The following is a 14,230-nucleotide window of genomic DNA, read 5'->3' as shown; positions in this document are numbered from 1 at the left end:
ATTGAGATCACAATACAGTATCCTTCCTAAAACATCACTCTGTTCTGGATAATCCTATAACAGAATTCAGCAAAACCCAATAGGATATTCTGCCCAGATTCCTCCAACCTCTCAACACACATTTCAAAAACGATTTCTAAATCTGGTGTATTTTACTCTCTAAAGGCTAAGTTGTAGAGACATCATTTCTACTTGGTCACCTGACATATCTTCCCTTTTACTCTTCTATTGAAATTCACTAATTTATTTATTATTGAAATTATTAATCTGGTCATAGTTTTACATTTTGTCTTTTCCCAGTGGAATATTATATATTGAGAATATAGAGAACAATTAATAAGAGAAAGTTCCTTCCCATAAGAAAGTAACTTTTTAGTGGGACAAGACATAAAGTTATGAACAAAAGGTAAGAGAACTACATTTAGAAGTAATTTAAAACAGGGCAATGGGATAGATAGTACAGATGAGATCACTTAGCTAATTTGTTCAGACTACATCTTAGAGCAGATGTTATCTGAGTTCACACCTAAGTGATAAGAAAGAATAACCACATACAGGCAAAGGGTTCTAGTTGGAGGGAGTAGCAAGTACAAAGGCCTAAAAGAAGCCTGAGCTTGAGTTCTATGGCTGTAGCTAAATAAGCAAGGAGAATGAGACAAAATGAGAGATAAAGTTGGAAACTAGCAGTAGCAAATAACCGGGGTTCATCATCTCATGACAAGGGAATCGAGGTCAAGGACACATGAAGTGGGTTTAGGAGCTGAGGTTTAATAGCCAAAAGAAAGAGCAAGGAGAACAGCTCTCTTTCTTGTGAGAGAGAGGGGTTCCCAAATGGGACTTCCAGCTCACAGCGGAGTACACCAGTACACCAGATTTTATAGACAGGCTTATGAGGTGGTGTCTGATTTTCATAGGGCCCAAAGATTAGTTGAACCAGGTATGATATTTATATAACACACCAGAAGCTGGCTGCCCCATCCTAATCTTATTTTGCAAATGGAATCTTTGCCTGGCCTGCACCATGCTGCCTTCTCCTTACTGTATGCACAGCTGGCAAAGAGAAGAGAAGAAGGAGCCACCATTTTGAACATGCCTAGTCCCAAGTAGCCTTTTTCTATTGGCACAACTGACAGCATTCACCATTTAAGTGTCCAACTTGCTTGTCTATGCTTGCAGCTTGATTTTAGAAGCTGCTCTGTTAGAAAGATGTCCCTAGAACAAGAGGAGGAAACGCAACACGGGCTGCTCCTAGGATGCAGCGACGCCGTCCCCGCCTTCATTGAGCCCAACGTGCGCTTCTGGATCACCACCGTGCGCCAATCCTTTATTCGACGATTTCTTCAATGGACAGAATTATTAGATCCTACAAATGTGTTCATTTCAGTTGAAAGTATAGAAAACTCGAGGCACCTATTGTGCACAAATGAAGATGCTTCCAACCCTGCCTCGGAGGACCAAAGGATACAAGAAGCTTGGAAGCGGAGTCTTGCCACAGTGCATCCCGACAGCAGCAACCTGATCCCCAAGCTTTTTCGACCTGCGGCATTCCTGCCTTTCATGGCGCCCACGGTATTTTTGTCAATGATGCCACCAAAAGGGATCAAGTCCGTGATTTTACCTCAGGTTTTCCTCTATACCTACATGACAACGTTCAACAGCATCAATGGAAACAGAAGTTATACTTGTAAACCACTAGAAAGATCATTATTAATGGCAGAAGCCATTGCTGCTTCAACCTTCTTAGGAGTAGTGCCTCACTTTATCCAGATAAAGTATGGCCTGACTAACCCTTGGATTAAGAGACTCTTACCTGTGGTCTTCCTCGTGCAAGCCAGTGGAATTAATGTCTACATGTCCCGAAATATTGAATCCATTAAGGGGATTGCGGTCATGGACAAGGAAGGCAATGTCCTGGGCCATTCCACAATTGCTGGGACAAAGGCTGTTAGAGAAACGGCAGTATCCAGGACAGTGCTGTTTGGGACCTCTGCTCTGATTCCTGAAATCTTCACCTACTTTTTTAAAAGGACCCAGTTTTTCCTGAAAAACCCAGGGTCATTGTGGATCCTGAAACTGTCTTGTACTTTCCTGACAATGGGACTGATGGTGCCAGTTTCTTTTAGTATATTTCCACAGATTGGACAGATACAGTGCCGTAGTCATGAAGAGAAAATTCAGCCTTCAACAGAAGAAACAGAAATCTTTTATCACAGAGGGGTGTAGGCATGAGTTTCAGGGAAATTCTCCTAGGAAGAGAGAACGCACTGGCTGGCCCAGAAAAGCCTTCCAGACCACTCGGGAGTTACATTTCTGTTTGCCAACGGTCGGCGTCAGCACCAGCCCCAGTGTATACCTGCCCTCGAGCCCGGTAACTAACTAGATCAGGCCAGCCTGCACCTGCTTGTCCATCATCGCTGTGGCCATCTGCAAACCCTCCTCTAAGCACCTGCCCGCTGGCCTCTCCCACAGCCCCCCACTCTGCTGATGTGCACACCTCTGCCGCACACCACCCAGCGGCACCGGGTCAGGACTTCCAGTAAGTCAGAAGGTGAGGGAGTTACCTGTATCACCTGGCTGTCTGATTTCTCTGGATCTTCTGCAGACTGAACAATTAGCTGACCCATTTCTTTGTGCAGTTTGCCCATTGCCATGGCCTCTGGTGACATCAAGAAGGTGAATATTTAGAAATTGACATAATAAAAACTAATCATGCCACCTAAAAAAAAAAAAAAAAAAAAAAAGAAGCTGCTCTGTTAGAAAAGAAAATGACAAAAATTAATTCAAGATGTATTGGAGACTTAAATGTTAGACCTAAAACCATAAAAACCCTAGAAGAAAACCTAGGCAATACCATTCAGGACATAGGCATGGACAAGGACTCATGTCTGAAACACCAAAAGCAATGGCAACAAAAGCCAGAATTGACAAATGGAATCGGAGTAAACTAAAGAGCTTCTGCACAGCAAAAGAAACTACCAGCAGAGGGAACAGGCAACCTACAGAATGGGAGAAAATATTTGCAATCTACTCATCTGACAAAGGGCTAATATCCAGAACCTACAAAGAACTCAAACAAATTTACAAGAAAAAATCAAACAACCCCATCAAAAAGTGGGCAAAGGATATGAACAGGCAATTCTCAAAAGAAGACATTTATGCAGCCAACAGACACATGAAAAAATGCTCATCATCACTAGCCATCGGAGAAATGCAAATCAAAAGCACAATGAGATACCATCTCACACCGGTTAGTTAGCAATCATTAAAAAGTCAGGAAACAACAGGTGCTGGAGAGGTTGTAGAGAAATAGGAACACTTTTACACTGTTGGTGGGCCTGTAAACTAGTTCAACCATTGTGGAAGACAGTGTGGTGATTCCTCAATGATCTAGAAATACCATTTGACCCAGCCATCCCATTACTCGATATATACCCAAAAGATTATAACTCATGCTGCTATAAAGACACATGCACACATATGTTTATTGTGGCACTATTCACAATAGTAAAGACTTGGAACCAACCCAAATGTCCATCAATGACAGATTGGATTAAGAAAATGTGGCACATATACACCATGGAATACTATGCAGCCAGAAAAAGGATGAGTTAATGTCCTTTGTAGGGACATGGATGCAGCTGGAAACCATCATTCTGAGCAAACTATAATAAGGACAGAAAACCAAACACCACATGTTGTCACTCATAGGTGGGAACTGAACAATGAGAACACTTGGACACAGGAAGGGGAACATCACACACCGGGCCTGTTGTCAGGTGGGGGGAGGTGGGAGGGATAGCATTGGGAGATATATCTAATGTAAATGATGAGTTAATGGGTGCAGCACACCAACATGGCACATGTATACACATATAACAAACCTGCACGTTGTGCACATGTACCCTAGAACATAAAGTATAATTTTAAAAAAAGAAAAGAAAAGAAAATGACTTGGTGGCTGCTTTTCATTAAAAGGAAAAAGTTACTAAGAACTCCCATACCCCCACTATCTGTCTAAATAATTTCTTAACTCCTATATCATCAGAGGTGAGATGGAGTATAGTACGGGCTTGGATTTCATTTAAAAGGCACGTAGATACTTTGGTCATTATCATAATGTTTAATATAAAAGTTACAAATAATAACAGCTACCATTTATCTACCACCTACCAGATGCAAGGTATCCCAAAGAGGCAGATAATATTATTATTTCCAGGGAGAAAATGAGGAAATAAAAAGCATGGCAAAGTTACCTTCCTCAGCCAAGGTCACATAGCTAACAAGTACAGACATGGAAACTGAACTGAGAGTCTCTGCCTCTAGAATCCATGTTTCTAACCACTATGCTATACTATCTCTGAACTCAAGATTTGGTTCTTTATATTTGAAGATTTATAGATTTAATGTATTTTTAAAACTATGTAAATGTAAAAAAAAATAAAATAAAAAAAGAGAGAAATAATATTAGTGCAATTCTTCCCATAGAAACTTTTGTCATTTTATTCTTGAGAATCTGAATGTTTTCATGTTTGTTACATTTACTATTAGGGAAAGACTTAGTCCTGCTATCATTCATATTGTTCATGAAGTCTCTAAACGCTACTTGTTGAAGATTACTTCATTACAGATTCTTTTAGCCCTGTTTACTTATAGTTATCCTACTTTTATTTTGTAAAAAGTAATTGAGTATTTTTAACAGCCATCTATTTACAGAGCTAAATTGCACCTTATTGATGGACTATACTATTGTCTTATCAAAAGCTGACCTGCTAAATATGCATGTTGCCCAGCCATTAGGCAGTACTCTGGGCTCAGATGTTTTCTTGTTATCTCCTCTGCACATTTAATTTACAAAAAATCCCACTGGAGAAATGTTCATTATCCCAAGAGAAAACTGTAAATATATTTGATTGTTCACAGCCTTCCAGTTTTGTTGCTTGAAATCATTTAATAATCTACATGAAGCATGGCCATTTCAAATTTTATATTCAAATTAAAGATGGGCATTAACTAATTTGTGATGCTTTTTCTTGTATACTAGCCTTGTGAATATACAACAAATTACTCTTTAATTTAGTTACTGGTTTGTTGTTGGCAATGTAAATCATAAAAAATTATCAGATGACTTATTAACTCTACCCTTATTCTTACTATATAACTCATCTAATGCAAATGAAAGTGAAAAATAAGTAAATTGCAAGGGGGCAATAAAGCCACCCCATGTGGTTCTATGTCCTATAAATCAGTTAGCAGATATGTTTGACATTTCTTATATTTTTAAAATACCAAAATAAATTGGGTGATAAGGGAAGTATTGACCAATGCTGCATGATATAGTCCAAAGTATTCTAACTGAAATACTAAAGAAAAGTTTATTAATTGTCATTTACATAGACAATATTAAATTTCTTCATATTAGAATAATAAAAGTATCATTTTCATAGCCTTTGCATCATAGAAGTTTAGTAAATTTAAACTTACATATCTAAGGACCTACTAATTTACACGTTACATAAAATTAATTTCTGACAAGTTGAAGACCTAAAATGTAAATATCAAAACTTTAAAATGTTTAGAAAATAAAAGTGTGACCTAGAAAAACTGTGTCTTTAAGGTAGAAGAAGATTTCTGAAATAAGATATACAAGCAAAAATTCATCAATAATGAGTAGCATTTCTGACCTTCTAAGCACTCCTTGAAGTGTAGAAACCAAAAATCTGGCAACTACATTTTTCAGATTCTTCTGCCAACAAATATCTCTGCTTAGATTCTGCCAATTAAAGACAGACCTGTGAGAGCTGAAAGGTGAGATTGATGGAGAAGCCATTATTTTCCACCAGCAGCTACAGGCAGGAGTGTGTTGCTGGCAGGTGGTTGTATGTGGCAGCAGCTTCCCTGAACTGCTGAGTTTCCTGAAAGCCAGCAGTGGTCTTCTGACTTTCACACCCTTTGCATTTCCAAAATCATCAAGGCCTCAAATTTCTTGTTTTGAATCTTAGCTACACACAGTACATAAGTGGCTTCTGTTGTCCTGACCAAATCTTGGAGGAAAAAAAGGAATGGAACGGAATGGAAAGGAAAGGAAAGGAGAGGAGAGAGGAGGGGAGGGGAGGAGAGGGGAGAAGGAAGGGAAGAAGGACGGGAAGAAGGAAGGGAAGAAGAAAGGAAAGGAAGAAGGAAAGGAAAAAGGAAAATCTACAGTGTCCCAATAGAAAGGGACACTGTAAACAAAGGTGAAGCATTTGAAAGGGAGGTATTTATACAATGGAAAACATACACTCTCTAGAAAAAAAATCCAGAAATCAATAAGGGAAAAAAAAAAAAAAAAAAAGGCCTAAAAGAAAACCATGGACTAAAACAAATTTCACAGCAGAGGGAAGTTCAGCAGAATAAAAAATGCTTAACTTGATAGGTATTAAGAAATGAAAAATTCTTTTTTTTTAGTTTATAAGTGTGATGATTAGGTTTTCACACTTGTGTGAGATGTGCCTTCCTCAAACCTTGTTACAATATCTGCACATTGCCCATCGGACATGAAAGAAAAAAGAAATGAAAATGGAAACCCAAATAAGATGCTATGACACCGTAGCAGAGAAAATAAAAATTAGAAAGCTGTGCAACACCAAGTACTTATGACAATTTGCAGAAATTGAAACTTATAAACTTGGGGAATGTAAATTGGTAGTCACCTAGAAGAGTAATTTGGCAATATCTAATAAAATTCAATTTCTGTATATATTTAGATTACATCAACTATAGATTTAGGCCAAGTGCCAAATGCTGATTGATTTTGACCAAGTTAATATTCAGTCAAAGATGAACATCACCAACCTAGAATGTGGTACAAATATATGATGTACAAGACACAAACTTAGCACATTTAATATTACTTACTAGTTTATGTTTAACAGATTAAAATTTAGGACAGTCTGTCAGTAACATATTTTCTAGTAAGAACTTTATATGTAGTACTAAAAGCATCCACAGTTTTTTAAAAAAAGAATCTTTTATCTTAACTCCTGAAAGCAATCGGAAATGCATAGTAATAATTTCCACAAGCTTTTTTGCTTAAATACTTAACTTCCATAAACTGAAAACTAGAAGGGATTGTCTTCTTAAAGCATTCTTCTAAAGTCGTAGCTTCAAAGTTTGATTTTTAATAGTTTGATTAGTGAGAAATACATGGTGTATCAAATATGTTTGTATTAGCTCTATTAATGAGAAAAAAGTATAACTGTTCTTCAGCATTTTTTTCTTTATTCCCTTAATATTCTTTATTATGTCTCAATCACAAAGGATTATCGCAGCTGTTGTTTGTTATCTTGAAGTATTTCCTGTTTGTGAATTTTGAGGTGGTAAAGTTGACATTCTGCTTTAAATACCTCTTCATTTAAATATAAAGAATTTTAAAATAGGATGTTTTCTTGCAAGACTTATGGCCAAAATGGAATTTAATCACCAAATATTAAATATAGTTCCCAAAAATTATTCTGCCTAATATTGTGAATTTAGTTCACCAACAATGCTATAGAGATTAAAATTATTGCAGAATAATGTAATATTCATTTGTCTCCTTGCATTATATCAACTTTTATTAACATATATGGTTTCGGCAAGCATATTTCTCTAACGTATTTAGCTAACATACTTTCCCAATTTCCCTTTTAACAATCTATTTCTTTTTTATATAGCAATTTGGAAGTCTTTACTATTGACGCATAAAACTAACATATCTTCATTGACCATTAAATTCTCTGAAATTTAACTTATAAAATATATATTTATATTTTAACTGAATTTTTTTAAAAGAGCAAGTAAAACTCTTTTTAAGTTACATAAAATATATTTTATTACATTTAAAAATGAATTTTCACATGTCACTTTTATTTTTAAATGATGTAAATTATTTGTATTACTGGTAGTGTTTTGCTAGTAAGGTATGACATTACTCTATGTGAACACATAGTTATTCATAAACAAATTTAAAGAAATTATATTGAGGTCAAAATTATACTAAGTATCTTTTAGTAAGCCAAGACAGAAGTTAACTAATGGATTAGGAGATTTTGGTTGAATCTTGAGGACAAAATGAACTTCAGGTCTTTAAATGGTGCATGCCCTATAAAAACACATGTACATGTGCAAAAGGAGACATAAAAGTATAGCATTTTCATAGCAGTAAAAAATTGGAAGGAATATAAATGCTGCAAAATAAATTAGTTTGGGAATATGTCACCAATGGAATACCACAGAGTAGTTAAAATAAATCAAATGTGTGTGCGTGTGTGTGCGTGCATGCGTGTGCATGCATGGGTATATAATTATAAAGATAAAATGCAGTATCGGGCAATAAATATGAAGCCACAGAATTTTTAAAACCATTATATTATTTATAAAATGTGTGAACATTTGCAAAACACTGTATGTTGCTCATAGATGTATAGATATGTAATAAAAATATATGTGCAAGAATAATAAACTCAATTAGAATATTTGCTAGCTGTCAGTGGGGAAAAAACAGAAAGAGACTGGGGAAGAATACAAAAGAATCTTTAACTTCTTTTGTAATAATAATAATGTGAAAATGATTTAATATGAATGAAAATCTGAATATTAATCTGAATTAACATTGATATGAATCTGACACAACTATGATACAAAAATAGAATCTGATAGAGCTAGTAGATGAATTTGTTGTTATCCTTTTTTGTAGATTTCAAATAATAACTTACAAATAAATTAGATATCTTTGGAGACATATGCTACATGGTGGCAGGAAAGGAATGAAATCTCAGTTTAAGGTATTCAGAAAATCAAAAAGATCTGGGTAATGAGGATTATCAGTTCATTTGTGTTCTAGAAATTTTCATTTCATCAGAGTATAAAATTTCACAAGCAGTGGTGAATATTTATAACATATATGATTTTTCATACACATCTTTATTTAATTGTCAGTTTCAAGTATTTGAGTTTTTCAATGAAAAGACTAGCAGCTGAATGTTTCCATAAAGATAAGACATTTCTGCATATTTATGAATAAGCAACAATAATTCCACCAATTTGAACTAAATTATGTTGTGCTTTGTAGCTTAGATACTATTGTCCATGTGCATTTTCAGCTATAATGCAAAATATTATAAATTATCTTAATGTTCAAAGAATATATTCATTTTACCTCATCACCAGCAATTCACAACCACATTTACAGAAAATTCAAGATTTAAGGAAGGATGAATTTGGCAATAAACCTTGAAAACAGAGCTTAATTTCCATTTTTATTTTGAGAAATGATATATGGTAAAACTCAAAATACATTGCATCTTGAATGATAAACTGAATATTATGTCTGCTAGAAGAAATGCAAACTTGTAATTTTTAAGCAAAGACATTTTAAATGTAATATTAAGTATGCAGATCCATGCAAAGTAATATGTCCTGAAATTTTAAAGTTACTACTTCTGCTGTTTCTTCTGTGTTTGAGAGATTGACCTGGTTGACTATTTTTTCTTTACATTTGATTATATATGTCATGATTTCACTTAATGACTGCTAACCTCTTTATGGCTATGTCTCTGAAGCGATTTGCATGTTCACCCAGATGCGGCTGTCATAAATTGAGACATTCAGGAAATTCTTGAAACTGTTTTTAAAAATTGTCTCTCAAATTCCAGTTTCTTATCAGCATTGCTTTATTTTTCAGTTGTGTCCTAGAAATAATTGTGTCTAAGAATCCACATTCACTAATGAACATTATTGAGCATTACTGAACATCTAACCTGTGCCAGGATTTGTGCTAGATAGGTACTGTGAGAGGGAGGGGGAAAAAAGGAAAGAATTTCAACTATACGAAAACAAGGAAAATAAACAAATCATTGCAAATGAATTCAAATGTACAAATAATTCTATGGTTTAACAGAGGAGGAAGTGACTAAGACCCCTTAACAGAGACTAGGAAAGACTCCTAATGTTCTCTGAGAGATAATGTTTCTCTCAAATCACAGAAATAATAGGATAAACTTAGTTCTTAGAACTATACAAATTCTTGTGACTTTATGTTGTGACAATCTAGAAAGTCAATGATGCAAATTAGTGATTTAACACAAGTGAGCTAATATACACTTTTTTGCTTTCTAATTCAAATCTAGATTAATTTGGTCAAGAATCTATGTCTATAAAAGTGATATAGATCCCTTTTTGATCACCATATAATTTAGGACACAAGAAAAAGTTTTTTCTCCACATTTTTGTCTTAAGTGATTTTCCTCATTCATAAAACTATCTAGAATATTCTTAAAGGTTTTCTAATCTCAGAAGTTGTAACTGATATAAGTTTTCACCTAATTGTCCTTGGTGCATTTATGACATCATTTACCCTGCATTTTTATATTTTGTAAAATATTAAAAACAGAAGAAACTATATAGCTAGGGCAGCTTAGATTTTGATTTATTCATACCGGGTTTGGTTTATCTTTTGAAGTGTCTTTTTCTAGTTCCTTCAGAATCTTAATCATGTTGTGTTGTGACTGTTGGGGTTTTTAGCATTCACCTTTATTAATTTTACCTTGAATATGCAAATGAGATATTCAGGATGAAGGTAGATCCTTATTAAGTAATATAATGATGATGATGATGTCTGTGTCAGCTCTCCTTTTACCCAGTCCTTACTCCTGTGGCAACACGATGAATACCTAACAAAAAAATCTACAGAAGTGGCTAGGGACTTCATAGACAAAGGAAGAAAAGTAAATGAGTTTATTCTGCTGCTTTCTCCCTCTCCTCTCCTGGAAGGTGGGAGAAAAAAGTATGCTCCTTGGAGACTATATGAAAAGGATCAGGCATTTTTACTCTAACCTTTTGTAATGTAAATGTACCTATCTAAGGGACATATTAATCTCCCATATTTCCAACTTTTATAACCTAGAGATTTCTGTAAATTTCTGGGCCTCATTCTTCATTTAAATGTAAACATAAACCTTCCTCACAGTTAAGTAAATTTCTCTGGAGTTTTCTCACTATTCATACAGTTGAAAATTAACTTCTCAAGTGTTGCTGTTAGCCCAGGATCTCAGTTTTTAGCAAATTCATTCAGAAAGCCCTAACCCTGTAGAAACACAAAAATATTATCTCTACATCTCAGAATGACAACATGTGGGAAGCCTCTATTTTTTTTCTATTTTTTTTTCCTGTGAGAATTTCTAAGAATTATGCTTTTTCTGGAGAAAGTAGAATGTAAAAATTTAGAGTTCATCAAGCTGATTAGTATATTAGCTCAATAAAGTATATTTTAAATATGAGAGTATTCACTTTCTTCTAAGGTTATACAACTAAAGCAGTCTGGTTATATTTGCAATTGACATATTTATTACTTGGCTAGTTATTATTTCACATATTTTGTCTTAATTTTAAAATTTTGATGATATGATCTTAGTAGTTATTTGATCAGTGATGCAAAACCCAATTCTCTGCTCACAACCCTTCTGACACCATATATGTATGTTTCTTCCTCACACTAACCAATTATCCAACTCTCTGGTATAGGGATAGAAAGCTGTGATGCCTTTGGTCACCCTCATACGTGTCATGCTGATATTCCTATAACAACAGATAAGTTAACAAGAGAAAAGCATAACAAATTTATTGAATCGTGGTTTTCTATGACATGGGAGCCTTTAGAAATAAAGACCTAAGGAACCCTGTAAAACTGTCTGTTTGTATGCTGTGGTTCAGTGATGAATGGACAGCTGTATAGAAATGAAACTGGTCGTAAAAGATATAATCTGTCAGTAATAGATTGAGAAGGGGAAACCCAGTAAGCCTATTTATTCAAATTTTTCTTGACCTCTTTATGTAGCTTTCCTTTCCAGGGTATGGGAGAGGATCCCTATGGAATGAGGGTTTTCAAGAGAGAAGGAAGAAAGTGACCTTTCTAGGTTCTGTGGTTCACTTTGGTGGAGAGGTTTTCTAGTTTTTATGATTCACCTTGGAGAAGAAGAATTCTGGCTTGTATGACTAGCTTTGGGAGAGAGAAAGGGGCAAGGGGCAGGAGTGCAGAAGGTCAGAGAGACATTGCTTCTGAGGTCTTCTAATCTCTTTTCGTTCAAAGCACTCAACGTGCCAAAGTGCATACTTTGGGGTGTACTATTCTGAGAGCCAACCCTTGAAACCAGCTTGATGTCTGGTAATTCAATTCAATTCTAACACTACTTGCAGTTAGCGTAGACCCCACAGTTTAGGGGCTCAATCCCACAAGAATGTCAACACTTCAGATGCTAACTGAAAAGCTGGGCCTCTTGTATTTCTGACTGATCAGCTACAAATTGGGGATTCCCATAACTTCCTCCTTGAGTATGATAATTTGCTAGAATACTCACAAAACTCAGAGAAACATTTACTTACCTTTATTGGTTTATTATAAAGGATACAAACGGAGAGCTACCAAAGGAAGAGGTATATAGCTGAGGTCCAGAAGTGTCCCAAGTGCAGGAGCTTCTGTCCCCACGGAGTGGGGATTTGGGGTATATCACCCTTCTAGCACATGGAGGTGTTCATGAATCTGAAAACTCTTAGAACCCCTCTGTCTAAGATTGTTACGGATATTTTTTTACATAGGCATAATTGATTAAATCATTGATCCTCAGTAATTGACTCAACCTTCAGTTCTTCTCCCCTCCATGGAGATGTATGTATATGACCTGGCTATGAAAAGTTCCAACACAACCTTCTAATCATATGGTGGGTTTCTCTGGCGATCAGCCCCCATCCTCCAGGAAGAACTTCATTTTAGAAACTCAGGTATGGATGACTTATTATAAATAGCAAAAACTGTACTCTCACCCTTATCACTCAAGAAATTCCAAGAGTTTTAGGAGCTCTGTGACAGGAATCAAGGATAAAGGACAAATATACACTTCTTCTTATATCACAGTATCACTCAGAATCTACTATCAATTCTAAATCACTTGAAACAGACGAGAAGCTTAATACCACAAGCCATGTAATTATATAGACTATGGGGTATCACTGATAAACTTCAAAAACACAACAAATTTTAATTTTCAAGAAAAAAAGGTCTGTGTGGTTGTTGTATGATAGGTAATATGACTAGGAATAAGTATGTAATCATCAAAAATAATAAAGGAAAGGAATGATTTGTATAGATTTAAATTCTCCTCCTAAATTTTGCCTTTAATCAATTTATATTTTTCTCCCAGGTTTTGAACTCTCACACTGTGAAGATCCTGGCATTCCACAATTTGGATACAAGATCAGTGACCAAGGCCACTTTGCTGGTAGCACCATCATTTACGGATGCAATCCAGGCTACACTCTCCACGGAAGTAGCCTTCTCAAGTGCATGACAGGGGAGAGAAGGGCATGGGACTATCCTCTGCCTTCCTGTATTGGTAGGATACTCTCATAGATTTTCACTGAATATTTCTGTGAAAACTTTATCAATTTCTTTGCATTTTTAAGAAATTCTCTCTGCTCTCCTACAACTAACACTTTATATCAGGAAATTAATGAACTCATAGCTTCAATTTGTCAAAAGAAAATTAATGGAAAATGAAAAGATACTTTTCATAACTTTATTCATTATTCCTCCCATAATCTTATAGTTTGTGGGGGACAATATGGTCTCTTCGAAGTCATTTCATTTCTGCTACCTTGACATAAAATTGAACTCGTTACTAAAATGTTAAGAATTTTAATCACTCACATTTATTGAATTGCATTGGCCAGATTTTTAATTTACAAAAGTATTACACATTGTGGAATCAAGGTGGATTAGAGAAAACAGTAACTTATTCTCTTTTCTCATGCATGTACAGAATAACAACCAATTTCAATAGGAAAAGGAATGTGAGAGTAACATAAGATATATTGCCTTTATGAAGCTAAAGAACGATCATTTTTTGTCTTGTTTACATAGCTGGGATACCGTTTTATTCCTACCATCTTGCAGATTAGTTAATGCAAAGATGGGTAGGCAGGAAGGTAGATAGACAAATATTGACAGTTGTGGATAGAGACCTCTCTTTTTCTCTTTTTTCTTTTCTGCTCCAAAGACCAAATAGGTGTGAGATTGGAATACTAGGACAACAAAGGAAAACAACTTTGTAGCAAAACACTAACTCTCCAGCAGGAAACAAATATGCAGTGATTCTTCAGCTTTTCTCTTTTGATGGCATTTATAGAGGCAGAAATCCATTCTGTGTCATGCCTACATGGA

At 35.3% G+C, this 14,230-nt stretch overlaps 2 protein-coding genes and 1 non-coding gene across 8 annotated transcripts in view; all 3 read left to right on the top strand.

The window, feature by feature from the left end:
* Window positions 1-14,230, top strand: part of CSMD3 (CUB and Sushi multiple domains 3) — a 1,225,248-nt gene that overhangs the window by 869,701 nt on the left and 341,317 nt on the right. For all 6 annotated transcript variants that reach the window (XM_045398613.2, XM_045398612.2, XM_045398610.2 and 3 more), the window contains one exon: window positions 13,212-13,403. In XM_045398613.2, the coding sequence (XP_045254548.2) occupies window positions 13,212-13,403 (192 nt within the window). The remainder of the gene's footprint in view (window positions 1-13,211; window positions 13,404-14,230) is intronic.
* LOC135964806 (sideroflexin-4) lies at window positions 1,204-2,256 on the top strand. The gene has a single exon (XM_065519542.2). It carries the CDS (start codon window positions 1,207-1,209, stop codon window positions 2,221-2,223), a length of 1,017 nt encoding a protein of 338 aa, XP_065375614.1. The 5' UTR covers window positions 1,204-1,206; the 3' UTR covers window positions 2,224-2,256.
* LOC123575417 (small nucleolar RNA U13) lies at window positions 6,430-6,534 on the top strand. Its single transcript, XR_006700706.1, has one exon. It is a non-coding gene; the product is annotated as a small nucleolar RNA U13 (small nucleolar RNA).

Source organism: Macaca fascicularis, chromosome 8 (genome assembly GCF_037993035.2).
Source record: "Macaca fascicularis isolate 582-1 chromosome 8, T2T-MFA8v1.1".
Lineage (NCBI taxonomy): Eukaryota > Metazoa > Chordata > Mammalia > Primates > Cercopithecidae > Macaca > Macaca fascicularis.
The sequence above is the reverse complement of the archived record's forward strand: the minus strand, read 5'-3'. Positions and strand labels throughout refer to the sequence as shown.

What these genes read in the sequence shown, in the direction of transcription:
- LOC135964806 (XM_065519542.2), top strand. Translation starts at nt 1,207, where the DNA reads ATGTCCCTAGAACAAGAGGAGGAAACGCAACACGGGCTGCTCCTAGGA.